The 27715-nt window shown below is 38.2% G+C and overlaps 1 protein-coding gene across 1 annotated transcript in view; it reads left to right on the top strand.

Moving 5' to 3' along the window:
• Smap1 (small ArfGAP 1) overlaps positions 1–27715 on the top strand; it is a 99577-nt gene that overhangs the window by 20509 nt on the left and 51353 nt on the right. The window contains exon 2 of the mRNA XM_036168424.1: positions 13351–13484. Within this exon, the coding sequence (XP_036024317.1) occupies positions 13351–13484 (134 nt within the window). The remainder of the gene's footprint in view (positions 1–13350; positions 13485–27715) is intronic.

The raw sequence follows: 27715 nt of genomic DNA, 5'->3' as shown, positions 1-27715 counted from the left end.
ATTCCTGTTTGCTGATGGCTGCACTGTCAACAGAGCAGTGAGTTAGCTCATGAAATAAACTTGTACATAGTGTAGAACATAAAAGTATTTAGAAGTGGGCATTTAGCTCAGTGATAGAGCACTATTTGCCTAGCATGCACAAAGGCCTGGGCTCAATCCTCAGAAATAAACAAAACCCCCAAAACAACAAAAAAGGAAACATACTCATAATCCCTGTATGGTCAAGAGAGAAATTTTACAAAAAGTGGTAGAATACTGTGAAGGGGTAAAGGAAAAACAAAAAAAGACTGCAATGTACTTGCTTACACACTTGAAGTTTTTCAATTTTTTTAAAGTTAACATATGAAGTAATAGATTTCATTATGATATTTCCACACACTTATGTCATTACACCTTTTCCCCACCTCATTAATTTCTTTCCTAATATCTTCATGACACCGGCCCTCTTCTTAATAGGTCCCTTTCTCTTCCTGGATCACATGAATTCTATTATCCTCCAAACCTTCCTTCACTCACTGAGGGTATCCTTTTGACTTTCAAGACCTACAGGTAGACAGACAGACACATATACATACATACACTTGTAGACACACACTCACATAGTCGGCATATGGTAGAAAACATGTATTTGTGTTTCTGAGCCTGAATTACTTTGCTTAACATGATCTCTGGTTCTATCCATTTTCCTACAAGTCATGATTTCATTTTTATTATGGCAAAAAACTTTACATTGTGTCTCTGTAAAAACATTTTCTTTATCCATTCATTGCTGGTGAGCATCTAGACTTTTTGCAGTTCTTATCTATGTGAATAGTGCATCATTAAGTGTGGATTGTACGCACATTTCTGAGGTATACTGACCTAGAGTCTTTGAGTATATACACAGGACTGTAGCTGAGTCAGATGGTACTTCAGCTTTGACTTCAATAGTGGCTGTGCGAGTTGATGTTTTCTCTATGTTCTAGAACACTTTGAGGAATATTGGTATTAGCTCTTCCTTAATGGTTTTATAGAATTAGGCAGTGAATCCATCTAGCTTGGGGGTCTTTGTAGGGAGATACTTAAAAAATTACTCCTTCAAACGTATTGCTTGTTATTTAATAAAAATTTCTGTTTGTTTACTAATATGTGTGTGTTATTTCACATGTATGAATGTATTATGTGTTTAAGTCAGAGGATAACTGTAGGGACCAGGTCTCTTCTCCTTCTACCATATGGATTTAGGAACTGTACTTAGGTAGCCATGAGCAAACACCTTTACCTGCCAAGTCATCCTGCCAGTCCTTGATTTAATTTTGATAGGTCTTATGTCTAGAAATGTATATTCTGTATTTTTGGGTTTTGGAATTTAGGTTTTCTTCTTTTTTCTTTATTTTTATGAGACAGGGTCTCATAGTAGAATCCTGGCTCTCTTGGAACTTTGTATATAGATCAGACTGGCTTTGAACTCATTGAGTTCTTCCTCAGCTTCCTAAGTACTGGGACTAACCAGAATGTAAGTTTCAAAGTATTTCAGGATGGTCGTATGGATTTAATTGGAATCTTTTTGATATCTCTTTTTTTTATTCTAATTTTATTAGTTTGCATCTTTTGGTTATTTTGGCAAGGGACTTGTTAACTTTATTAATTTTTTTCAAATTTTGATTGGTGTGTAATCTTTTAGTTCCCCATTAAATTATTTTCTGTCTTGATCAATATTATTTCTTGTTATCTACAATTTTTGACTGGCATTTTCTCAGTTTTCTAAGACCTTGAAGAGCATCATTAGGCTGGTTATTTGAGTCGTCTTCTTTTTTTTTTTTTTAATGTAAGCTGTCAGAGCTATCAGCTTTCCTTTAATTAGCTGTAGGAGGATTTGATATTTGTAGATTCCATTAGTTCACAAAGTACCTTTCACTTAATTTTTCCAATTTTTAAAAATATTTTGAACTTTTATGCATTTATTCAAAAATTTAAGGAATAGCTATAAAAATAATAGTTTTGAAGTCATCTTTCTAACTACAGTATTCTTCCTTCAGTTGACTATGGATTGATGGTCCAGGCTCTGTTGCCATTGAGAGGCAGGCTTATTTAATGGTGGAAACTCTAGGTTCAAATTCTTGGCTCTTCTGCTTTTGGCTCTCATTGTTTTTTTTCTGTCTTCATCTTCTCTTTCTTTTCTGTTCTCCCTTCATTTTCCTTTTCCTCCCTTCTTTGGCATGAGCTTTAGTGTCATTTTATCTGTGATGAGTCCTGTATTACAGGGTTTGGAGAAGCTTCTGAAGTAATGTCTGGAAAGAGTTTTGATGGAAGAGTAAGTGTTGGCAAATATAAAAGTAATAAAATGGACACACACACATACACACAGAGTCATTTTATTACTTTATAGGAAGCATTTATGAATTATGTTTGGTTTGGTGAACAATACAATGGTACAGATTCCAGGGTTAGGCCAGTGCAAGAATACTTTATGGAAGTCTCAAAAAAGGGTAATCATTTTACAAAGTAAAAAGTATCTTTCTGTTCTTGAGAGTAGGTATTGTTGGTAAGAGATTATACAGCAGAAGCCTTGTGGTGATGTGAATGAGAATCTTCCCCTACCCCACTCCCATAGGCTCATAGGTTTGAATACTTGGTCTCCAGTTGGTGGAAATGTTTGGGAAAGACTAGGAGGGATGTCGGGGTGAGCTGTGAGGTTTCAAAAGCCTACACCTTTCGCAGTTAGCACTTTATCTCTCTGCCTGGTTGTTGCCTCAAGATGTATGCTTTCAACTACTGCTCCAGCACCTTATTAAAGAATCAGGCAGGCAGGGCATAAATAGAGTGTAGTCTGGCTACATGTGTGGAAAGTGTTGTACAAGCATGAAATGTTACACAAGTACAGAGAAAGTAAAAATCACCAAGATTAGATGTTGGGAGAGGGCTTTTAATTGAAAAGGTGCTTTTTACTTTATCTTTTGAAGAGATAAGAATCAAACTTGAATGAGAATGGGGCAGAATTACTCCAGGAAGGGAAAGCTCTGGAAAAGATGCATGTTCTTCCAGAGGCAGGCCTGGGTCCCTGGTAGAAATTCATGGGAGAGGATCGACAGAGACTTGTTGCTTCTGGAGAATTATTAGCATAGATGAATTTGCCATAGCCATAATGACTCGATTAAGCATCTAACTAAATAAATGCTTGTCTAACTTAGAGGCTGAATGACCAGGATTTAGCAAGGAGGAAATAGAATCATGGAAGGACCTTAGGGAAGCATCAGGAAGAGAGGAATCTAAAACAGAAGGCTCAAGAAAAAGGGAATCTAAAACAGCGATCTTGTCAGGAAAACTAAATATAATATGAGGTTTATTTTTGAAGCTTTTAGTTGATATAAAATTATTTTCTAAGCTGGGCATGGTGGTGCTTGTCCAAGCCAGAAGCCGATGGTATGCTAGCACTGTTTCTCAAATTGTTAAATACACTTTTCCATTTTTTTTAGCACCTTTTGAAAATTTCATTTATTTTTCTGTGTTTAATTTACTTTTGAAACAAATGTTTATTTTGCAATTGGAATTCAGATAATGTATGCTCTATGTGGAAAATGATTTGTAATTTATTTTTAAGCTGAGGAAATATTGTTAATATATATGTAAGTAGCCCTTAAAATATGAATTGACATTTGTTAGTTGTTTTGTTTAAGGGATGATAGTTAACTAGAATAAATGCATAAAATGAACAAAACCAGGTTTCTGGGGAGATCTGACAATTGTCAATACATTTAAAAAAAATACACATTCCTTTTCAGCACAAAGTACAATCCCTTTTGTGTAAGGGATTATATTGATGTCTTTGATTTTCTACACTAGAACTTAAACATTTAAATTCAGTATGTTGTGGTGTTATATCTGCCCTCTGCTGGTTAAAATATATTATTGCTATTAAAATCACTTCAGTAATTTCTTTGAATGAAATGATACTTTGTAACTTAAGAGTGCTATAAAGCTGGGTGGTGGTGGCGCACGCCTGTAATCCCAGCACTCCGGAGGCAGAGGCAGGTGGATCTCTGTGAGTTCGCGGCCAGCCTGGTCTACAAAGTGAGTTCCAGAACAGCCTCCAAAGCTACAGAGAAACCCTGTCTCACAAAAACAAAAAACAAAAAACAACAACAAAAAGAGTGCTATAAAATAGAGTTTTGGAAAAATGTCCTTATTTAAAAGGAATACACACACACACACACACACACACACACACTTACACACTATTTATTTATTTATTTATTTATTTATTTATTTATTTATTTTTGTTTTTTTGAGATGGGGTTTCTTTGTAGTTTTGATGCCTGTTCTGGACTAGCTCTGTAGACCAGGCTGGCCTCAAACTCACAGAGATCCGCCTGCCTCTGCCTCCCGAGTGCTGGGATTACAGGCGTGCGCTACCACTGCCTGGCTAGGAATATATTCTTATTACTATAGTCCTATATAGTAAATTGTTCTGTTTAAAATGTCAGTAGTGGCCTGGTTGAGAAATACCTATTACACTAATGATTGATACTGCATTTTGTGTGTGTGTGTGTGTGTGTGTAGTTGTAGTGTTTGAATTTTTCTGTGAATTCTAGATCTGTATTCACTGTGGAAGTTCCTAGCTATATGTGTCTATTTAACTGAAGTTAAACATTCTGTTTGTTTCATTAGCTTCATTACAAGGTTTAATTGTCATGTTTAGCCAAGAGCTGTGGTATTGGACAATGCAGACTGCATAACCTGTTTTTAATATCACAGAAATCTCAATTAATAAATATGTTAACATTTAAAAGTTTATAATTTACTAAGGCAAGGTCTCATGGAGCCCTGGCTGGCCATAATGAACTCATGTCGCTGAGTCTGGCCTTGAACTTCTGCTTCACTTTTCTACCTCCTTACTGCTTTTATTATGCCTCCAGTGTTTTCCAGCTTTCACAGTTGAAATAAGGGTTGAAATAATTTTCATGAAATAACCACTGTTCATAAATTTGTAATACATTTGTTTCTTTGCCATGTATCCTTTTTACATAGAACACTTTCTCCATAAATAATTAACAGAAGGATATTTTTGGTAGGATAGAGATGGTTAGGATTTTATTGTACTATGTAATTTGCTTCAGCTCCCATATATTTACTGCCAAATGCTTAGTTTTCTTAGTGTAGGGCATTGAGTATGTCTAGCATTTTCATTCTTTGTTATGAGTATTTGAGTTAGAAAGTAACTAATGATCACAGTTGAGGTAAAAGCTACTTCTCCTTGTTGGTGGATTTGGAGTGGAAAGAAACGTGAGTCAGTACAGAGAGAATCTAAGCCTTTTTGACAGTGTGAGTGATTCGTGTCGTCCGTGTAGTTGGTTACGAGATTCAGACAGGTGATCCAGTTTCTGGTAATGGTAACATTCTATAAAACTGTGGACCATCACAACCAGGATATGAACATTGATATAATTCACCAATGGCTGGTTTTACTTACTACACTTGTGTGTGTGTGTGTGTGTGTGTGTGTGTGTGTGTGTGTGTGTAAATAAATAGATATATTTATTTAGCTGTGCATCTTTCCACATGTGTAGATTCAAAAATGTGCATCTCAAATCAAGATATGGAAGAGTTACATCACCGTAAAGACCTCTTAGTTGCCCTCTCATAAATATAAACACCTGTCTCCCATTTTTTTGCTTTTACACGCCTAATTTTGGGAGCCTTGGGTTTTGTTTACACTTCCCTCCCTTCTTCTCTCCCTCCCTCCCTCCCTTCCTTCCTTCTCCCCACTCCCTCCTTCCCCTCCCCCCTCTTTCTTTCTTTATTTGAAAGTGTTGTATGGGGCTAGAGAGATTGCTCACTTGGTAAGAGCATGCACTGCTCTTGTACAGGACCCGACTTCAGTTCCCAGCACTCAGGTTAGATGGTTCACAACTACCTGTGACTCCAGGTTCAGAGTCTCCATACATCTGGCCTCTGAGTTCACTTATACATGTGTACATATCCACACACAAACTCAGACACACTGTGCTGCTTAGTTTTTGTCAACTTGACACAAGCCTAGACAGACATAGGAAGACGGAATCGTAGTTGAGGAACTGCTTCCGTTAGATAGACTGGGCGTATCTGTGGGTCCTTTTCTTGAGTGTTAGGAGAACCCTGCCCACTGTGGGAGGTGTCCTCCCCGGACTAGTAATAATAATTCAGTAATCAGTGAATTATGTAATTCATGGTTTCTGCTTCAAGCTTCTGCCTTAGGGTCTTGCCCGGCTTTTCTTGGCTATGGACTACAACTTGTAAGCTGGAATCCTTCCTTCTCCAAGTTGCTTTTGGCCATGGTGTTTATCACAGCTGAAGAAAGCAAACTGAAGTGCACTTTGCACTTGTGTGGTAATTCAGTGTTTAGATTCATAAAAAACAAAACGAAGCAAATCCAGCTGTTCTAACTTTTCAGTTCTTTTCTTTTTCCTTTCCTTTTTCTTTTTTTTTTCCTTTTTGACCATTTTATAGTCTACTTGGTATGGTTTGAACCTGAAATGCCCTTCCACAGGCTCATGATTTGAATGACTGATTCTCAGCTGGCACTATTTTGAGAGGTTCTGGAAAGCTGGAAGTGGGGTCTAGCTGGAAGAAGTAGGCATCAGCGGGTAGGAACTTGGGGTTATAGTATTCCTCTGGTCTCCTGTGATGTGAGGGTTTCTTCTAGCACATGCCCTTTTGACCGTGATGTCCTGCTCCATCTCATCACGTGCAACTAAGGACTGAGCCCTCTGGATGCATGAGCTGAGATAACCCTTTAGCTCTTAGGTTGTCTATGGCAGGTGTTTTGTTATCAGATGTAAAAGTAACTAATGTGATTTTCCTGTGTTTAGCTGTTCTGTTAAATGTGTAGTGCTAATTTGATGTTTTTTGATTTTTTTTGAGAAGTCTTTCTTGCTAGCCTTTGCTGGCCCTAAACTCGTTATGTAGACCAAGATGTCCTCAGCCTCTTGAGTACTGAGATTACAGGTGTGCCTGCTACATCTAGCTTGTGAGACTCATTTTGATTTGCATTTTCCTCCAGTCTAATATTGTCAGATGTTTTTTCATGTGCTCATTTCTGCATTATGTGATCACCTATCCAGGGTATCTCTACCCGTGTCATTCTGCCCAGTATTTGCTGTGTTAGACAATATAACTTGAGTCTTTTTAGAGTCTGATTTGTCCTTTTATGTACTCACACAGAGATATGCTTTTGTTTAATGTGTTTTAGTCTTTCCTCCAGCTCAGTAACTTCTTGACTGTATAGAACTCAATGATGATAATGTCACCCTCCCTGCTTGCTTCTGTTACCAGCATAAATTATGGGTCATTTTTCAACTACTACTGCTACTGCTACTACTACTACTACACTCTCTCTCTCTCTCTCTCTCTCTCTCCCCTCCCTCCCTCCCTCCCTCCCTCCCCCTCTCTCTTTCTTTCTTTTTTTTCTTTCTTTCTTATTTTGTGCGTTTGAGACAAGATCTTGTTATGTAGCGCAGCTTGGCTTTATCTTTGTGCCATAGCCTAGATAGTTTTCCTAGAAGTAACCTGAGTTTATTGTAGGGCACTTACCTGGTTTTATTTTGCCATTTCTTGATAACTAATTTCTTTAGGAATGCAGATTTATGTATTTTGTTTGCCTTTTAAGTTGTTTTAGTCATTGTATTTACATATTGGGCTAGAAATGGAGTTCAGTGTGTTGTTTTAGTAGTAACAGACATGGAAAGAAAATTACTTTTAAATGTTTTTTTAATTGAAATTTGCATGTCTCCCAAGTTTGTTGAAGATAATAGTCATATTCAGGTTTATTTATAGCATATGTCCTCATGCAGTTCTTAAAAACTCGGAGAAAATGACAGAATTATTGATGTTGCTACTACTCCTGTGTTCCAGTGAAAGACTGTCATTGCTGACCAAATGGTGCAAGTTATTTGCATTAATCTACTCCCTGAAGACTAAATCACCATGTAGAGGAAATTTCTTAAGACATGATCTTCATTTATAAGTTTTATTTTACTTTGCTAAACACTGATAGCACGTATTATTCAAGCCAAATGGAAACACTTGGTTTTATTCTGTACCATGTTATTAAAACTGCTTTGTGTATCATCTCATTCACTTTTATACTTTTGAAAACATCTGTTTACATAATTATAGTTTGCTATTCTTAATGTAAAAATTGGTCTTCATTTTTGTATTTCTTGTGCTAAAAATAAAAGCAAAGCCAATTTACTCTGTAGCTGTGTTTGTTAAAGTTTTGATTCACCAGTGTTATTATATGTTATATCAAAGCCATTAAATGGTATTAGTCAACCATCTATTATTTGTGAACTTGGTAAAAGAGTAGACTCTACAGTTAGTTCAGAGTGTTGTTTTATCCAATAGTTTCTGCTTTTCCTTATATGAAGCTTCTTTTAAGCATCAGTTTTTATACTTATAGAGAGATATTAATTATCGAAATTATTTTCTTCATGACAGGGCCTTTACGGGTCTGCACCAGATCCTCTGTGTATATGTTATAGCTTTCGGTTTAGTATTCTTATGGAACTCCTGAGTGTGTGAATGAGTAGGTCTCTGATTCTTGTGACTTTTCTTGGGGCTCTTTTCCTTCTGTTGGTTTGCCATGTCCAACTTTGATGTGATGGTTTTTGTTTTAGCTTATTATATTTTACTTTGTTATGTTTTGTTGTTATCTCTTAGAAGCCTGTTCTTTTCTAATGAAAGACTGAAAGGGAGTGGATCCGATGAGAGGGGAGGTGAAGAGGAATTGGGAGGAGTAGAGGGAGGGGAGACTAATCTGGATATAGTATATGAGAAAAGAATCTGTCTTTACTAAGGCAAATGGAAGAAGAGTGGATTTGGCTGAGAGTTCATCCTGCTGTGAGAAGATGAGCAGTGGTGGGTAGTAACAAAATGGAGAAGAGACTGCCCCACAGCAGCTGTACCTAAGAAATGAAGGCTGTCGAGTTCGCTGAAGTTTGGACAAACAGGCGCCTAATAACCGTCTCAGAGGCACACACCCCCTTTTTCTTGTTACAAGAAAATGGTAAACATTCTGGCCTTCCCCCGTGTCCACTCTCCTCTCTTTTAAAAGTTTCATCTAGGAGTTGGTGGCGCACACCTTTAATCCCAGCACTCGGGAGGCAGAGGCAGGCAGATCTCTGTATGTTCGAGGCCAGCCTGGTCTACAGAGCTAGTCCAGGAAAGGCACAAAGCTACAGAGAAACCCTGTCTCGGGGGAAAAAAAAGTTTCAGTCACCATATTGCTAGTGTTGAAGTTAAGTGGAACTTGAGCATGGGTATTTTTATTTTTATGACAAGCAAAAACTAATAGCTTAAAATGACAGTAAGTTTTCAGAAATCCATTTTTCTTGGCTGAAGTGTTCTTTCTTCTTTGACAGTCACTTCTTCCTCCCACCCCAAATCCCATCCCAGTCTGTGGCAGGACTAGTCCTTACATGTTCCTGTGAGAGAATAAATATTCAGAGAAGGAAAAAAGAAACAGTGATACAGTGGGATGCTATAGAGGTCAATAGTGTCCACTTCTGCTTTTGGCTCCAGGCCCCCATCTGGTGCGGAGCCATGCAGGCCGGCCGGCCCTGTGCATGCTGCCTCAGTCTCTGTGGGTTCGTACTGTATTGGTCATGCTGTTTCGGAGGCCTTGTTTCTTTGCTATCCTCTATCCCCTCTGGCTCTTAGACTCTTTCTGACGGCTCTTCCATAGGATTCCCCTGAACCCCGAGGGGGAAGGATTTGATGGAGATGCCCCTTTTTAGTGTTTTGAAGTCTCTCTGCACGTTGTCTGGCTGTGAGTCATCTGCTGGATGAGGAAGCTTCTCTGATGATGGCTGAGCAAGTCCTTGACCTAAGTGTATAGCAGAATGTCAGTAGGGGTCACTTTACTGCTGTGTTCCTTTGGAGAACAGTAATTTTTGGTTTTCCCTTAAGGGTCACTGGTCTCAGGTTTTTGACAACCTAAGCAGTATTGGGTATGGGTTCCATCTCATGGAGTGGGCCTTAAATCAGATCAGTTTATTACTCTTTTCTTCCTGCTGATGGACTGACACTTAAGTTGGTTCCATGTCTTGACTGGTATGTGGTGGCTGTGACTAAAAGAGACTCTGTTGTGGCTTGAATGATGTCCCTCACAGTTGTGTAGTCAGTACTTGGAAGGAAGTCTCTTGGGGGGCTCTGCTTGTGGGAAGCCTTCCATGTGTTGGTAGCTAGATTGAGGACAGGATTCTTGCAGCCATAGCATTTCTCTGTACAGCCCTGGAAATCTCCAAGAACATGGCTGGTTGATTGGAAGCTCCCCCAGTTTTGCAGAATGACATGACTGAAGTTGTTGTTGCTGCCAACGAGGTACACCTTCAAGCATGGTAGCAGTATCATGCAGAGTCCCACTGTACTTAGGATCCACAGAGACAACAGAGGTGGCTCATTTCTGGTTCCCATCTCTGCCCTGTCTGGTATAGTTACTTGGTTTTGTTCCCCACAGCTTCCGAAGGGACAGGGAAAGGATTTGGCAGGCTTGAGTCAACCAGCCCAACAATTCATGCCTTAGTAACTTCAGTCATTTCAATAGGAAAACCACTAAGAGCTGCTAACCATACAGATTTAACATGAACTCAACATTCTTCAGTGAGCTTTATCTAACAATGCTGAACCCTTTGCCAATACCCAATTAGAAGGTTGGGTCCTCCAGATCTACCTAAATAAGTAAATATGTGTAAGAAATATGTATGTAGTAGTCAGTATAAGGCTTTGTGTCTGTGTCTTAGAACACATTTCTTGTGGCTTGGTAGGTTTTGTATGCAATTATTGTATAATGAATGAATTGGAGACTCAAGAATAACCTAGAGTTTTGCTTTTCAAAAATGTGGTCAGTGGATGGCAGAATGGGCATTTTAGGAACTCACTGGAAAGACAGAATTCTTGGTGTCGGTCCAGGAACTGCAGAATTAGCCTGGTGTTGTCACAGTCTCCCAGGTGAGATGGACAGTAAACTGAGATACCAGTATTTTTTTCGCCTTTCATGGTTTGAGACTTAACTGGTAAATTTATTAAACTATTTATCTACTTTAACCTATTTTAGAATTCTGTGTAAGTTTCAAAGTATAATGTATTGTTATGTAATAAACTGTGAGAAATGGTTAGGGATAGCTGAAGGAAGCAACTGTGTCTAGATTAGTCGTGGAAGTCCAAAATGTGTCTCAGTTTATAGATGCTAGTTCCCAAACCTAAAGTGGAATATTCAGACGTAGAGGGACGTGTGCGTGTGTGAGTGTGTGTGTGTGTGTGTGTGTGTGTGTGTGTGTGTGTGTGTTCTCTCTCTGGGGAGGAGGGATCTGTAGGTGTGTGTTTAAGTTTTACTATTTTGTAACAGCTGGCTTCAATGTGGTTTTGTAGAATAACCTTCACCTAGAGATGAAAGTATACACTTAAAAGAGCTTGCAGTTTTTAAAAAGCTTAATACCTATTTATGGCTCTTATGTAGCTAATTTTTCATGACAGATAATTTTTAGAAATCCAGAAACGTTTTCCAGCTTTCTAGAAACTTAGTTTTTCCACTTAAAAATTCTACAAGCAATATGTGAAACTAAACCTGAGAAAACTTAGTGAATGGAAAGAAGATATTTAAAGTATGAAGAATAACAGAGTCAGGGCTTGTGGTTTTATATTCATGCTAGTGTCTCCACAGTGTTCTCTGGAATTTCTTGACCATGACCGAAACACATGCCATTTAGAGCACGTCAGTTTTTATATGCGTATTAAGTTAGTAAGACAAACACTTGTCTTCTTACCACCTGCCTTCAGAAGCAGAGTACCCAGTGCCCTGCAGGGTGGCCTGCTGCCAGCATGCCATTCCCAGACATTTTTCTCTGATCACATTCTCATTTCTCAGTACCAGATCCTGCCTCAGCTCCATGGCAGATGTAGAAGCTTTCAGTGGATATGTGTAATTATATTCATGTTTTCAACTTCATGCGTGGTCTATTCCTTTTAAAACATTGTTAAAATCTGATACTTTTGAGATGTATTATTGGCTTTTTGAGGTAGTCTTGTTTTCCTTACTGTAGATATCCTTTTTCCTGTATTAGAGCACAGTTGAGGCCTTTGTAGTTTAAAGAACATTTTGAGAGTATACATGTTTTCATGTTTCTTGGACAAACATTTTTTTCTTTCAGGTACCCACTCGTTTTTATCTGCTCATTTTTTTGGTTTGCCCTTTCTTATTCATATTCCCCCCCCCCCTTTTTTTAAAGATATACTCTTGCTATTTACCATAGACTGACCCTGAACTCGTAACTCTCCTGCCTGAGCCTCCGAATTTTTGCGATTATAGGCCTGCATACCATTCACACATTTTTTTTTTTTTAGTGAGCCTTCTGCACTTGGAATCGTAGCTATTCAAGATGCTGCAGGGCAGTCACAAGTTTGAGGCCAGCCAGGACTGTTTAATGAGACCCTGTCTCACAAATAAAAGTCTTAGCTGGGCTGCAATGGCTCATCCTGCAACTCAGGAGGCAGAGCCAGGCAGATCTCTGTGAGTTCAAGGCCAGCCTGGGCTACAGAGTGAGTTCCAGGACAGGCACCAAAACTACAGAGAGAAACCCTGTCTCAAAAACACAAGACAAAACAAAATAAAACAAAATCTTTATTTGGTTTATTGTTAACGTTTTAATTATTATCTTATTTACTTAATAAAGAACTTTTTGTTGAGGTATATATTGCTGCTGTTCAAATATGCATAATGAAAACTGTTGGAATTAATTAGTTTTAAAGTCTTGAAGTTAGGGAACCATTGCCAGGAAAGCAAGGGCAGTAGAATGACTAAGGTTCTTTCCCCTCTCTGTGTGATGTATGCAATAAACATGGGTGTATATGCTCTTGTGTGCTTATGTGGAGGTCAGAGCAGGATGTTATCTGGTATTTTCCCTATGGATCCCTGCTGTCATGGTTGTCTTGACAGGATTTCTCACTGAACCTGAAGCTCTCAGTTCTGGCTAGGGTGCTGGCTGTCCAGGGATCTTCCAGCTCTGCCCTCCAGTGCTGGGGTTATAGGCGTGCCCTGGTGTGCTTGGATGCTGGGGATTTGAACTCAGATTCTCATGAATGATAGCAAGTGCTCTTACTCACTGATCTATCTTCCCAGTCCTGACTAAGGTTCTTAAAGATTAATTTGTAACCTTTTAGTGCAGGTATGGCATGGCATTCTCTGAAAATGTTGCCAGTACCACTTGAAAACCCTGATCGTGTGATTTCTGTAAGTTTCTATCAGCAATTGTTTAAGAGTTAGAATACAACTAGTATGCACAGTCAGGATGCTCTAGTTTCTAACACTTGCCTTCCCTTGTTTCTTTACTTCATTAGGTCCCCGGTGGGCTTCCTGGAATATTGGTGTGTTTATTTGCATCAGATGTGCTGGAATTCATAGAAATCTTGGGGTTCATATATCCAGGGTCAAGTCAGTCAATCTAGACCAATGGACGCCAGAACAGATACAGGTAAACATTACTTAACAAGAAATTATTAAAAATGTATTTTCAATAACCTTAAAATACTTAATCTGTCTGTGTCTAAAGATTAATATTAAAATACATGCTGAAATGGCATATGCCATATCAGAAATTGGAATGTTATTTCATTTATTAAATCACTGATATTAAATTCTTGTTGAGTCTGTGATAGTCAGTTTTAAATCTATTTTTCTTTCGTTAAAAATGTTGATTTCACAGTATTTAAAAATGTTTTATTTGGTTGGTGAAATTTGCCACTATTAGTTCCTTAGTTTAATATTCCTACCAGTAGAGGGAGTCTGGGTAAGGATAAAGGAAGAAAAAAAAAATCATCTCTTGCCTGAAAACTGACTTGAAGTCTTTCTCTTCTATATAGAAGTGTTCTTGGCGTTCGGAGAGCGGCTAGCAGTGGAGGACAGTCCAGTGAGAAAATGTTGTTTTGTCTAGTTTGAGTTTGTGTAGAGTAGTTAGCTTTGTCACAGATAACTTTATAATTGTAAGAGTTTGCTGTTTTTCCAGGGTGACAGTTTTAAGTCTTTAAAATCTTACTTTTTATTTTTAATCCTTCAGGCTAGCTGTCTATGTAAAAACAATTACGTTTATTGGTCTTACTGTGTAATTCACAGTAAAATCACACTGATTTTATTATGCCTTTTGAAATTGCCATTAAAAATTCTAAATATATTAACACACAGCTATCTTTGATGTTACAAAAGATTACTTCCAGGATGACTGCTAGATACCCAAACCCATTGATGCTCAGGTGCTTCTAACAGATGGAATAACATTTGCACGTATCTATTCATACTCATTTTTGCACATGCTTTATATCATTCCTAGTTACTTACAGTACTAGATACCATTTACATGCCCATGCAAAGTAACTGTTAGACTATTTTGTTTAAGGAATAATGACAAGAAAAGAGTGTGTGTCTTTCTACACACACACACACACACACACACATGCGCACGTGTGCATGCACACAATGATATATTCAGTACAGATGTGGGTTTTCCCTCCTGTTACACACACACACACACACACACACACACACACACACACGCATGTACATACACATACGCACACGAGCACACATGCATACACACAATAATATATATATATATATATATATATATATATATATATATATGTATTTATTCAGTACAGATGTGGGTTTTCCATCCTGTTTCAGTCTGGAGTTGGTAAGAGGCTACAGATGCAGAGCTCAGAGATACATAGGACAATAGTATGTGGTTGCACTTCAGTGATACACAGACATACCTCAGAATCAGAAAAAATACACCTACATGGTTATAGACTAAGATAACAGAATTTGTAAAGATCTTCAGACTATAAAGTCAAGTGTAGTTGATTTAGTTCTGTCTTAAAATTAGCTTCTGAGATTATTGCTGGTAAAGGCCATACAAGGAAATATTATCCTTTGAATGTTTTCAAAATTCCGGAGGAGAAACCATATAGCTTAATTAGATCAGCAAAGGAGAACTTTTGAACACTTCGTATGAGATAGTGTTCCTATTATCATCTCTGTAACAGATGTGGTAACTAAATGACATCTTTCTCAGGAAAGGATGATGAGTAGATTAAAATATTTAAGTTGTATTTGTAAAGTCTTATAGAGGATAAAATATTGAAGACAAAAGGATGTGTACTTTTTAATGACTCATTCTAAACCAAGGACAAGACATAGACTTATTAGACATTCTAGGTCTTTGGAAATACTTTAAAAAGACCATTGAGAGAATTTGAATAACAGATTATTTGAGGCAGGTAGCTGTACAGTTTAAAGTATAATTTTCCCATCAGAACTGTCGTTAACTGGTTTTTGTGAAATAGATAATAGGTATGCGGCAAGGTACTGACTTTAAGAAAAGTTTGTAGCTTTATCCATTTACCTGTGTATTTCATTTTTCTTAACAGCTGAATAATATTCCATTGTGTGTACCATATATTTGTTATCCATTTATCAGGTGATAGACATCTAGGCCATTCCTGTTTCCTGGCTATTGTGACTAGAGCAGCAATGCAAATGGATGGGGAGGTTATCTGTGGTAGGATATAGAATCCTTTGAGTATACGTGCAGGTGTGATATAGTGGTACATGTCCTGGATCTGTATCTAGTTTTTTGAGGAACAGCAACGCTGCTTTTCATGCTGGCTACACAGTTTGTACTCCTACCAGCAGTGACTAAAGGTCACCCTGTAGACTTCCAAACAGTATAGGTTGTTGTTGATGTTCTCTAGAACTCGATGCTGAAGATAACACATAGAACCTGGAGAAGTCAAGCTGGTACTTACCTGGAACTTCATCCTACTGTCTAGCTTTCATAGTGCTGAAAGGTAGTGTGCATCCTACTAGAGGAGAAAAATAGTCATCAGCTTTACCCAGCCGTGAATCCTGGGAGCTACAGTAACAACCAGCCTGTCAAGACATGCCCACCATGGGAGAAATTCAACTTTCTGGTTGGATTTAAAGCCTCCTTCACAAAGTAAAACTGAAATCTGCCATCATTATGAGTTAAAGAACCTGTAGCTAGGCCTTAAGGGAAAACCTACTGTGGGAGACCAGCTCCCACATTTATTTACCCCAGGGACTCTTGAGGAGAGAGGGATAAGAGATTTAGATAGAAGTGTAGAGAGGGGGGGAAAACAGATAGAAACACAGGATAGCCTCAGGAGGGCCTGGATCCTTATCCACCGTCCCTTACTGTCTCTTCTAAAGGGCTATTTATAGGAATGCCAAGGAGTGGAGCAAAAGACTTCCCCTAGCACAGCCAAGTACAAACCCTTCTAATCAACTAGTAACCATGCACATGGTCAAGCAATCCTCTAATGCAGCCCTGCTGGGTGAAGCAAGCTCAGATCTTACTACGAACCTTTGTGGGCCTCCACAACCTACTACTATTATTCTGCTAAATGGATATAGTATTAAAACAAGTCTTAATGACATTGTTATACACATAGATTAGTGTACCTCTTAGCTCTCATCAGAGATGCTTCTTTTTGCAGTGGACAGTGATTAGTAAAGAGATCAATAAGTGGTCGGTGTGCAGAGAATAAGAGATGTCTGGTCTGAATGCTTTGCCCTAAATGGGACCACTCTATCACACACTTGCCTTTAAAGACTTGGGTTGTGGAAGAGAGGGAAGAAAGGATGTAAGAGCCAGGGGTAATGGGTGATTACAGTGAAACTGCTTTTGGGATACAGCAGGGCAGTTGTATATGTGAACAGTGGTTTTGACAGATTGTGTGAGACCTGCATGAGCTCAAGCCATACCAAGTCCCAGAAAGAAGGGTGTGCGGTGGTAGGTAGGCTATAGACATGAAGTTCCACCTCTAGCTGAAGAATTATTAGCAATTGATAGTTGATGGGAAGGGAAAGTCAGCTTTCTTGAAGGGTGTGGCAGCCACACTCTAGTAGAGGCCATACAGACAAGAGTGTATGAGCAACACAAATTGGAATTGTTGGGTTAAAAAAAAAAAAAAAAGACACGAAGTTTGGGTATGTAGGATGTAGGAAGTATGGATTTGACAGGAGTTAGGGGAGGGAGTTGAATATAATCAAATACATTGTACAAAATTCTCAAAGATTACTAATAGTCAAACCCTTAGATACTGTTCTTCAGGAAGCTGTTAATCTTGTTTCTTGAGTCAGAGTCTCTCACTGCAACATATGGTTTGTCAAGTAGGCTAGGCTGGCTGGCCAGGGAGTCTCAGGGATCTGTCTCTACCTCTCCAATGCTAGGGGAAGAAGCTTGCAGCATCAAACCTGGCGTTTTACATGATTGCTGGGCGATTGAACTCTCAGGCTCTCATGCATGCATCGCCATCTCCCCAGTCCAGCTCTCTACCTCCTCTTCACACCTTCACACTTCTCCTGAGAAGATCCTAGAAACGTCAAAAACCGTTTCTGCTGTTACATAATTCCGGTGACAGTTAATAGAGCAAAATTATAGGCTTTTTGAAGTTAATTTAGAGAGCTCCATAGTTAAGCAATATTTTACCTATGTGTGTTAGAACATTGTGGTGATATTATGTTCCCCAAAATATTGAACATGCTAATAAACTTATCTGGGGTCAGAGAACAGAACAGCCACAATATGAAACATAGAGGATAGGCAGTGGTAGCATATGCCTTTAATCCTAGCATTCCAGAGGCAGAGATCTACCTAGATCTCTGTGTGTTCAAGGATACAGCCAAGCGTGGTGACTCATGCCTTTAATCCCAGAAAGTGAGCCTGATTAAAGGATGGCAGGGAGTGATGGCAGAAAGCAGAAAGGCATGAAGACCAGAAACTAGAAGCTTTTGGCTTGGTTAAGCATTCAGGCTTTCTAGAAGCAGTTCAGTTGAGATTCATTTGGATAAGGACTCTGAAGCTTCTAGTCTGAGGAAATAGGATCAGCTGAGGAACTGGTGAGGTGAGAGAGCTGTGGCTTGTTCTGCTTCTCTGATCTTCCATCATTTAACCCAATACCTAGCTCTGGGTTTCTTTTGATTAATAAGACCTTGTAACAATTCTTGCTACAGAACATTAATTTCTTAAGCTTTTGCTCCTTGGATAAACAGTCACAGTGTCTTATAGAACCAGGAACATAATAAACTGTCAGCACACAATTCTATACATTTATTCAAGAAAATTTGAGATAAAAACAAGTTGTTTTTTATGGAAACATTGCTCATTATAACCCCATCAAGCTGAAAAAAAAAGTCTGAATCATGGCCTCATGTGAATGCTTTTTAAGTTGATTGGTAGTCTATTCATGGTGAATTCTTACCAGGCTCTTTAAGTGGGTTTCCAAAGATGAGCAGAGAATGGGAACAGCATACAGCATTGAGTTTATTATGTACATGTGAAGAGACATAAGACATTAAATAAAATACTGTTTATAATGAAGCTATAAGAGACCTTTTAAAGCAAATCCATTTGGGGAAAAGTCACATAAATTTTGAATTTGCAGGATCGTGCCCTCAACTTTCATTTTCCTTTTGGTTGTACACACACACACACACACACACACACACACACACACAAACACACATGTATTTTTTTTTCTCTTGATTTTTATATATATATATATATATATATATATATATATATATATATAAAACATATATTGCATATATAGATATACAATTATATTTGTAAATTAAAATTTTAATTGGAACAGTAGTTTTTTTAATGTACATATTTTAGAATTCTCTATGCCTAATGATGGCTGTGGTTCTTGGCTCAGAGTAGTGAAAAAAATTGCAAGATGGTTCTTAAAGGAAATTCTTAGTTCTGTTAAACTCACAGTGCCTAACCCTAGGTAGACTTGAGATAGCTTAACCAAAGCCACACTAAGTTTTCTGAAGATAAGGGCTTATGTTCCCACAGAGAGTACTGTATTTGCTAGTAGATTGTTGGACTCATCGAATGTACGCCTGTGTAAGCTGACAGTCTGCAGTAGTTGTTACTAGTTTCATTGCAATCACATTTGCCTTACACTCTGTCTCTGCTGTATGTGTGGATATAATATGACAGAGGCTAGGAGAACTGTAGACCTGGAGTCTTGGTCTAGCTCTGTTAACTACATGATGAGTGGTCTTCAGCATACCACCAGCTGAGCAATGGTTCTTTTCCCCCCCCTCCATATATTAGTCATTGTTAAGTTTTAGCATTAAATCTCATTATTCTTTTCATAGTAAGCTTTGCTTATGAAATGCTTAAAGCAGGGAACGGGCAGAGAAGATTGAGGCAGAACAATGGAAAATACATTGTGTTTGAAAAAGTAATGTGTGTTTTATATGTGCTGCAGGTGATGAAGATGAATGTTACAGCTGGGATTGGTTTGATGTAGATCCCGTGACTGTTAGGGGTTGGAGACAGGAACACAGTAAGGAGCTCTTAAAATAGTCCGAGTCAAAAAGTAACATGTTGTGTTTAAGAAAATTAGTCTGATGGACATGTTCCTGTGAAAGCCCAGGAACTTAGTGGCTAGATGTTGAGCTATGGTAATGGCAATGGGTGTGATACATGGGAGAAGCCTTCAAGAAATATAGAGAAGAAAGAGTCTAGGATAACTCCTGAGTATGGCCTTAAGCATGTAGGATGAAAGTAATTGCCTACTTTTGAATTTGAAATGATGTAAATTTCATAGTAGAGATGACACAAGAGTTTTGTTATAACAGTATTTAATTTAGTTGCCTTTCTTTTAAAAAAGAATGCATACTATCAGTGTATATTAATTAATATGCTACAGCAGATAAATCAGGGTTTCAGAATATTGTGAAATTGTAAAATGGTCTCTTCTAATCCTATACCATCAGTAAAAGATTGTGTATTTTAGGGCCTGGAGAGATGGCTCAGTGGTTAAGAGCACTGGCTGTTTTTCCAGAGGTCCAGGGTTCAGTTCCTAGCACCCTTATGGCAGCTTTCTGGTTCTAGGGAATCTGGCATCTTCACACAGACAGACGTACATGCAGGAAAAATACCAATGCACATAAAATAAAAATATGCTATTAAAAAAAAGATGGTGTATTTTATTTTTTTAACACTAATTAAAAGACATCAGCCTCTTTCCCCCAAACAGTTTCATAAAGCTGAAGGAATGGATTCTGTATGAAACATTTCAAAGAGTTCCCAAGACAAAAAATGGTGGGCCTTTCTTTCCAGTTGCTGGATTGCAAAAGCTCTTGAAAGCAGCCCAGAAAGGCTTGCTCATATGTAAGGAGTCCTGATGCTATTGAGAAGAAATGACCAGCTGTTGTGGAAAATCTCAAGTAGTAGTGGAGATGAGTCTCTTGACATGAAGACTTTCTCTAGGAACTACAAGAATTCATTTCTCTTTCAATAATAATTTCTTCTTAAAACAATCATATACATTAGTTTAGGTCTTTGAAAATCTTCCTCTGTATCTTTAAGGATCTTTGATGATAGAGAATAATAGAGCAAGTCGCTTCCTTTTCCTGTAAAATACATTAAACTTTTAAGATCCTCAGCAGCCATAGTGTTTCTTTTAAGATGATCTTATTGAGGAAAGATGTAGTAAATAAGTGCCATGAATATTCTTTAAACCCATTTTTGAGTGTAAGATCTACTTGGATGAGATTTTTTTGAAATTTATACCATTAGTTAGTTCATAACCTTTTGATCCATTAAAAGACTTTATTCTTAGTTGAAAGATCAAGTCCCCCACTATGGTTCAGGGCCTTTTGTACATTAGCTAAGTTCCCTCGAGATCCTGGCTTCTTAAGCTTTTCTGTAAGCTTTTTTTTTTTTTTTTTTTTTAAGATTTATTTTTATGTGTGTTTCTGTACACATTCACCCATGTGTGCACATTCTCAGGTGGTCAGAAAAGGGCATCAGATCCTTTGTAGCTGGAGTTACAGGTAGTTGTGAGCCTCTGGATGTATGTGCTAGGAACTGAACTTGGGTCCTCTGCAAGAATAGAAAGTGTTCTTTACTGCTGAGTCCTCTCTCTAGCCCCTTTCTAAAGCTTTTTTCCACTTGTGACCTGTTTGCATGTGAAATATTTACATAAATTGGATTTATAGGTAAGAAAATGGCGTATAAACCATTTATTGATAATAAATAAGAATTTATTTTAAAGGAATTCTTTAGCATATATTTGAGCTTACTGTTTATGATGTTAAAGATGAAAGGAAATTTGCATACTAATGAGGTGATGTGCTTGTTGACATAAAGAGTTTAATCTTAGCTGAATATTTGATATTACAGGTTAGAGAGTATCTTCAACAGAGTTGTTCGATATTTTGATTTTATAAACATCAATGCTAAGAATGCCACTTTGTATAAATAAATAGCACAAAATGGCAGAAGTATGATTAGGGTCATTGCAGAAATTTTTGGAAAATCTGTTCTAATCCTAAGCCAGAATTTATTTTATGCTTTATATGGAACTCATATCAGCAATTTAAATAACAGTTCTTCAAACCAAACACTGTAACACAGTAAAGGAATGATGGTAGGAACATATTAGAAGTCTTTGTTTTTTGTGATTATACCATTATGTCCACCAAGGAAAGGACACTTTGTATGTGCAGTAAAAACACTGATTTATGACATACTGTAGTCATCTTGAGTCCTAGCCTAGGTGTTCCAGGCAGTATTCATTGACAACTAAATGGTGTAGCAGCATGTGCAGTTCAAAGTACATGTTATGTGTTCGAAGTCTAGGCTGCAGTGAAGTCCTGAGAATCCCAGAAGCAGATTGGACTACTATACATTTGACTTTGAATACATTTTCAATCTTTACATGTTGAGAAACCTTTTATTCGTGCCACATTTTTTATGCCTCTCCCCATTCAGTTCCTTGCTAGTAGCAGCAGCAGCAGCAGTAGTAATAGCAGTAGAGCAGTAGAGCAGTAGTAGCAGCAGTAGCAGCAACAGCAGTAGTAATAGCAGTAGAGCAGTAGTAATAGCAGTAGAGCAGTAGTAATAGCAGTAGAGCAGTAGTAATAGCAGTAGAGCAGTAGTAATAGCAGTAGAGCAGTAGTAATAGCAGTAGAGCAGTAGTAATAGCAGTAGAGCAGTAGTAATAGCAGTAGAGCAGTAGAGCAGTAGTAGCAGCAGTCGTATTTTAGGAAAAGTAGCATTAATATCCCTTCTCAATTTTATTCAGTTTGGGGAAATAGAAAATATATGGGCATTGAGCAAACCTCTAAGATTACAGCATTGTGAAATGAATACTCTTAATTCTCCCATCAGCCATTCAGTTTTCATGGAAACCGCATGTTCAGAGCTTCTTGTGTGTCATTCCTGAAGTGCTTTACCCGTAAATATACAAACATTTAGATGGTATATATTTTTATATCATTATACAAGCATGTTTTGACTTGACCATCAGATTCTTCTTTCTTGCAGTCTGTTCCTCAGGAAATTAGGTAGAAGTTTTAAATAGTTGTGTGTATGCTCGTGTATGTGCTTCTTTGGAGGCTAGAGGTTGATGCTGGGTGTTTTCCTTAGTCACTCCCCCACCCCACCCCCCTTTTTTTTTGAGAGGTGCAGTCTCACTGTATAGACAATCTGGAACTTCTTGCTATGTGCTGCTCATCTGCCTCTGCCTCACAAATACTGGGACTAAAGGAATGTGTGACATGTTCTGATTTTTTTTTTTTTTTTTTTTTGAGACATGCTTTTTCACTGACCCTTATGTTTACTGACTGGTTTGGCTGGTTGGTCAGTGAGCTTCAGGAATCTGTATGTATGTGTTGTATGGTGCCTACCTAGCTCTTTACGTGAATACTGGGGATCCCAGCTCAAGTCGTCCTTCAGCAAGTGTTTACAGACTGAGACATTTCTTTAGCCCTACTTTAAATAGTTCTGCTTTTCTTCTAGATTTATCAGAGATATGCAGCATCCTTCTATAAACATCCTTCTGTAAACCCTAATGTCTACTTAAGATTTTATTGATTATTTTACTATCTCACATTTGTACCATTGGGGACTTAGAGGGCATTATTATACTCCAATCATTCACAACAGCTGATTTCTGTTATTTTTCAACTCATTGTATCTCATTTGTTTGTTTGTTTGTTGTTGTTGTTGTTGTTTTGAGCTGAGGATCAAACCCAGGGCTTGCCTAGCAAGCGCTCTCCCACTGAGCTAAATCCCCAGCCCTTGTGTCTTATTTTAAAAGGCCAGCAGAGGAGTGGTTGCAGCATGTGTGCGCTGGGTTTAGGTGTCCTGGCATTGCAGAGTGGAGGAGGTGGGCAGATCTGAGTGCTCATCAGCCAGTAGAGCAGTACAGCCAAAGCAGCAAGCTCCCGTTCAGTGAGAGACTGTCTCAGAGGGTGCAGAACGAGGAAGGACACCCAGTATTGACCTCTGTGCCTTCCCATATGCATGTACAAATGAGTGTACCTCTGCACACACACATAAACCTCTCTCCCCATATACCCTCCCTGAATAAAAACAACTGGTGAACCTCAGAAGACAAATAGAAGAAATTAGTGAATACTGGGCAAGTAACTTCCTGTTACAACACATTAATACAGAACTTAGTTTTACTCTTTCTTAACTCTGCTCTCTCTTTCTTCCTTTTTTAAAAAGATTTATTTATTTAATATGTGTACAGAAGAGGGCGCCAGATCTCATTACAGATGGTTGTGAGCCACCATGTAGGTGCTGGGAATTGAACTCAGGACCTCTAGAAGAGTAGTCAGTGCTCTTAACCTCTAAGCCATCTCTCCAGCCCCTAGTTTTACTCTTAATGTCTGTTGAGCAGGTTCATCTTAGCATCTCAGTGATGAAGTGCCAGGAACATCCTAAGGATAGACAGGAGGAGCATACTCAGGAAAAGGGAAGATGGGACAAGGATTCCCAGAGCCATGTTACACAGAGCTGCTGAGCCTGGAAGAACTGTATTTGCAGGTTCTTTTTTAGGGTAGGACAAATAGAAATTTAGCTCTTAACTCTGCTGTTCAGGATTTTGGAATGTTAACACAAAGAAAAAAGTCAGCAGGTTTCATTCTCAGGAAAAAGGATCATTAACTTGGGGTTTCAGTTGTGGTTTTGATCGGTCTTGCCTTTTTATTAAGCTTGTTTCCTGAGACTGACAGTGACTTAATTTGGACACCTGTGTTTCTGTCTGGCTTTAGGCACCCCCCCCCCCCCCCCCATCTATACAAGTGCATTTGTTTGTAGAGACTATAGAGCAAACTTGGATAGTGCTTCTCAAGTGCTGTTTTACAAGATAGTCTCTTACTGGCTTAGTGGCCTGGAATTAGCTAGACTGGTTGGCCAGTGAGGCTCAGGAATCTTCAGTTTTCCACCTCAAGTACATGCCACCATGCTAGGCTTATTTATTTCTATTACTTTTATTTTTATTTTTATTTTTATTACTGTGTGTGTGTGTGTGTGTGTGTGTGTGTGTGTGTGTGTATGTGTGTATGTGTGTGTGTGTGTGTGTGTGTGTGTGTGTGTGTGTGTGTGTGTATGCATGCCAGGAGAGGGAATTGGCTCCCCTGGAGCTGGAGTGCTAGGAGGATGTGAGCACCCGTTGTGGGTGATGGGAACTCCGTCCTCTGGAAGGATAGTAAGTATTCTTACCATGGAGCCATGGCTTTTGTACACAGGTTCTAGGGTACAGCACTTGGATCCTCATGCTTACATAGCAAAGCACTTCTTATAGTTGAGCTATCTTCCCATCCACGTTGGCTTTTATCTTTACACATTTAGTTTTGTTTTAGGTGAAATGTTTTATGTGCTGCTTCATTATTATTAGATCATTAAAAATGTTCCATTGACCTGAAATTGATTTTTAAAACCAAATACAGCACTCCTATGTAAGTTAAATAAAATTCCCTTTTACTTTGCCCATTTATCCTGCTTATTTTCTTCTATCTGTTCCTACTCTTAAATTTTTTAAAATTATAACTTCATCATCTCATCATTCCCTTCCTGCCCTTCAAATCCTCCCATGTAATCCCCCCTTTCTCTCTTAAATTTGTGGACTGTTTTTGGTTTGGTTGTAATGTGTGTGCGTGTGTGCATACATGTTAAATATATAGGCATTACCTGCTCGGTCTGCATGCTCCTTGTAGTATTGTATGTTTTCAGGGTTGATTATTTGGGATTGGATAAGTGTGCACTTTCCTGGGGAAGACGTTTCTCCACTCTCAGCTTTCCATAGTTGCCCATAGTCTGTGTGTAAGGTTGAAGCCTCTTGAGCTTTCCCCTTAGCATGGCCATTGATGTGGTCCTTGTTGAGCCCGCTATTTTTCTTAGTTTGCTAATTTTGCTTATTTTTGTTTTAGCTAATTAGATAAACAAATTTGATAACAAATGCAGATCCAGACTTTAAATTGGCAACCTCCATTCTTTTCAGACACTAAAACAGAATTATTGAATATTTTGTTTTTCATGCTAAACGAAGATTAAGTGTTTTGTACTTAGGGAGCTTCAGAAGTAGAAGAGCTTCATCTACATTACATTGTAACAACAGTATGTGAGCACAGATGCTTTTTGGCTATTTAGCTAAGACAGTATATTTTGAAGTTGATATTCAGTTTATGGTTGTATTTTTTTGAAATTGAATCTGAAGTAATATCTGGCTTTCTGCTGGTATTATTGCATGTACTAAGTTATGGGTTATGTTGCAAAAGTAAAACTAAATTATAGACTAAAAAGGATAAAATCCTTTTAGTAGTGGGTTATGGGATTCTTAAGTGTTGTTTATTATACTATAAATGGGTACAGTGTGAATTTAAGATGGTAGTGGGATTTGAACCTAGAGCCCAACAAGCTTGGCTAGTGCTTCTCGTTGAGTTTATATCCCTAAGAACAGATTGAATCTAATGGCAAAAGTAAATAGTGTAAACTTTAAAGTGTGTTCTCTCTAGCTGGCATGTCATAATGATGAAATACATAGTCCTTTATGAACCTCAATATACTGTTATGTTATTGTAAGTATAAATGCTTTGTATCCTCTGTGATCTTGTAGTCTTCTGTTAATTCTCTAGAATCAGAGTACATATTCTATTTACCAGATGCTTGATTTTTGTGTGTTTTTAAAGTCTTAATTTTGAAATGAACTTGTTTCTTAAGTTAATGTCTTAAAAAGTATTTTTAAGAGTCTTAATAGAAATATTGACTTATAGTCTATACGTCTCTGTTCTTCACATTTGAAGTCTGGGTGAAATAGAAAAAGGTATTGACAGGTAATGATATAACCTCACTAAAATAAGTTAATATTCAAAATTCTTAATACATTTGAATTTTTGATGGCTTGAGTATAAGCATTTCTCTAGAAGAAGTGAAAAAATAGGTTTTAAAAATGTGTTTTTCAAGAGCATGGGGAAAATGTGTTTTTCAGAATGATGTCCAGTACTTACGGTCTGGCTTGATTCCCAGAAACTAGATGGTAAAAGTGAAGAAAGCTCATTTATAACTCCAGCTTACATTTCTTACTGGTTAAAAATAATTAAAAGTATAATGCTTACTTTCTCTTTTAAAGATTATTTTCTATTTGTTTGTTGGGGGTAGAATGGGCACAAGGTCCTACAATGTGTATGTGGGGGTAGAATGGGCACAAGGTCCTACACTGTGTATGTGGGGGTGGGGGGCCAGTTTGCAGGAGTTGGTTTTCTTCTTTCACCATGGGAGTTTGGGAATGTATCTCAAGTTACTTAGACTTAGTTTCCTTTATATTGAAGGACCAAATGATAAAAATCGTCACTTCTTCACCCGTTTATCATTCTCTTTACACTGTCCCCACCTGCTTCCCATCACTTGTCATCATCTCAAGAGAAATAGCAACCTTGTTTACCTGAGAGCCAGGTGGGGTAGGTATCCAGACTTGAGTGTCTGCTTGAACCTTTGACACTGGCAAGCCTTCAGTTGGGAGACTTTATGGCTATTTTTACTTAAAGGAAAATACTTCTGTTTTCTTTAGGGCTTCAAGATCAATATCAAGATATTTCTTAAACCTAGATTGTTTTCCTCAGGAGTGTAGGGTCTATGTGTGGGAAATCAGGACAAAGAAACTACATCATAAGAACTGAATCTTTCTGCTAATTAAAATAGTTGAGGAATGCAGGTTGTCTGTAAATTATATAATATTAAGATGTTTGGTCAGTAAATTTTATATTTAGTCTGTAATGTGGTAAAATATCAAGGAAATAGCTATTTGGCTAGTTACCACTTGTAACTTATAAAAATCTTAAGATTATACAGTTATTTTACATTTTCTGAATTCTTAGATTTTAGGGAAGAGGGTTGTTACTAGTTTTGTGTATATTGTTCCTGAATTGATGGACTTGTAAGCAGAAAAGCGTTATTTAGCTTTAAGTTCTGAAGGTTCCAGTCCAAGATTGAAGCCACTGGTGGGTGTGCATGGTGAAGTCAGCTGTCATATTATGAGCCGGGAAAGGCCCTCATGACTTTCCACTGGGATCCTCTGATAGGTCCCACTGTCTCCCAGTGTGCCACTTTGGGGAGTGGGCCGTGAACACTTTGGGGAGTGGGCCGTGAACACTTTGGGGAGAGCTCCTTTAAACTGCAGCAGCATCTGTGCACTGCTGAACTTGAGTGAAAAATGGAGCCATTAAGGCACAAAGGTGGTTTTGCTGTGTTTGAGGAAAGCTTTCAGTAGACTCTCAGTGGGTTAATTCCAAAGCAGCTAATCCACTGTGTGGGATTTTAGGTCATCACTCCCTCTTTACCAGGCTTCCATCGTAGTCTTCTTGGCTGTAAAT

This window comes from Onychomys torridus, chromosome 18, assembly GCF_903995425.1.
Source record: "Onychomys torridus chromosome 18, mOncTor1.1, whole genome shotgun sequence".
Lineage (NCBI taxonomy): Eukaryota > Metazoa > Chordata > Mammalia > Rodentia > Cricetidae > Onychomys > Onychomys torridus.
Note: the sequence above shows the minus strand (reverse complement) of the source record. Positions and strands in the feature narration are given on the sequence as shown.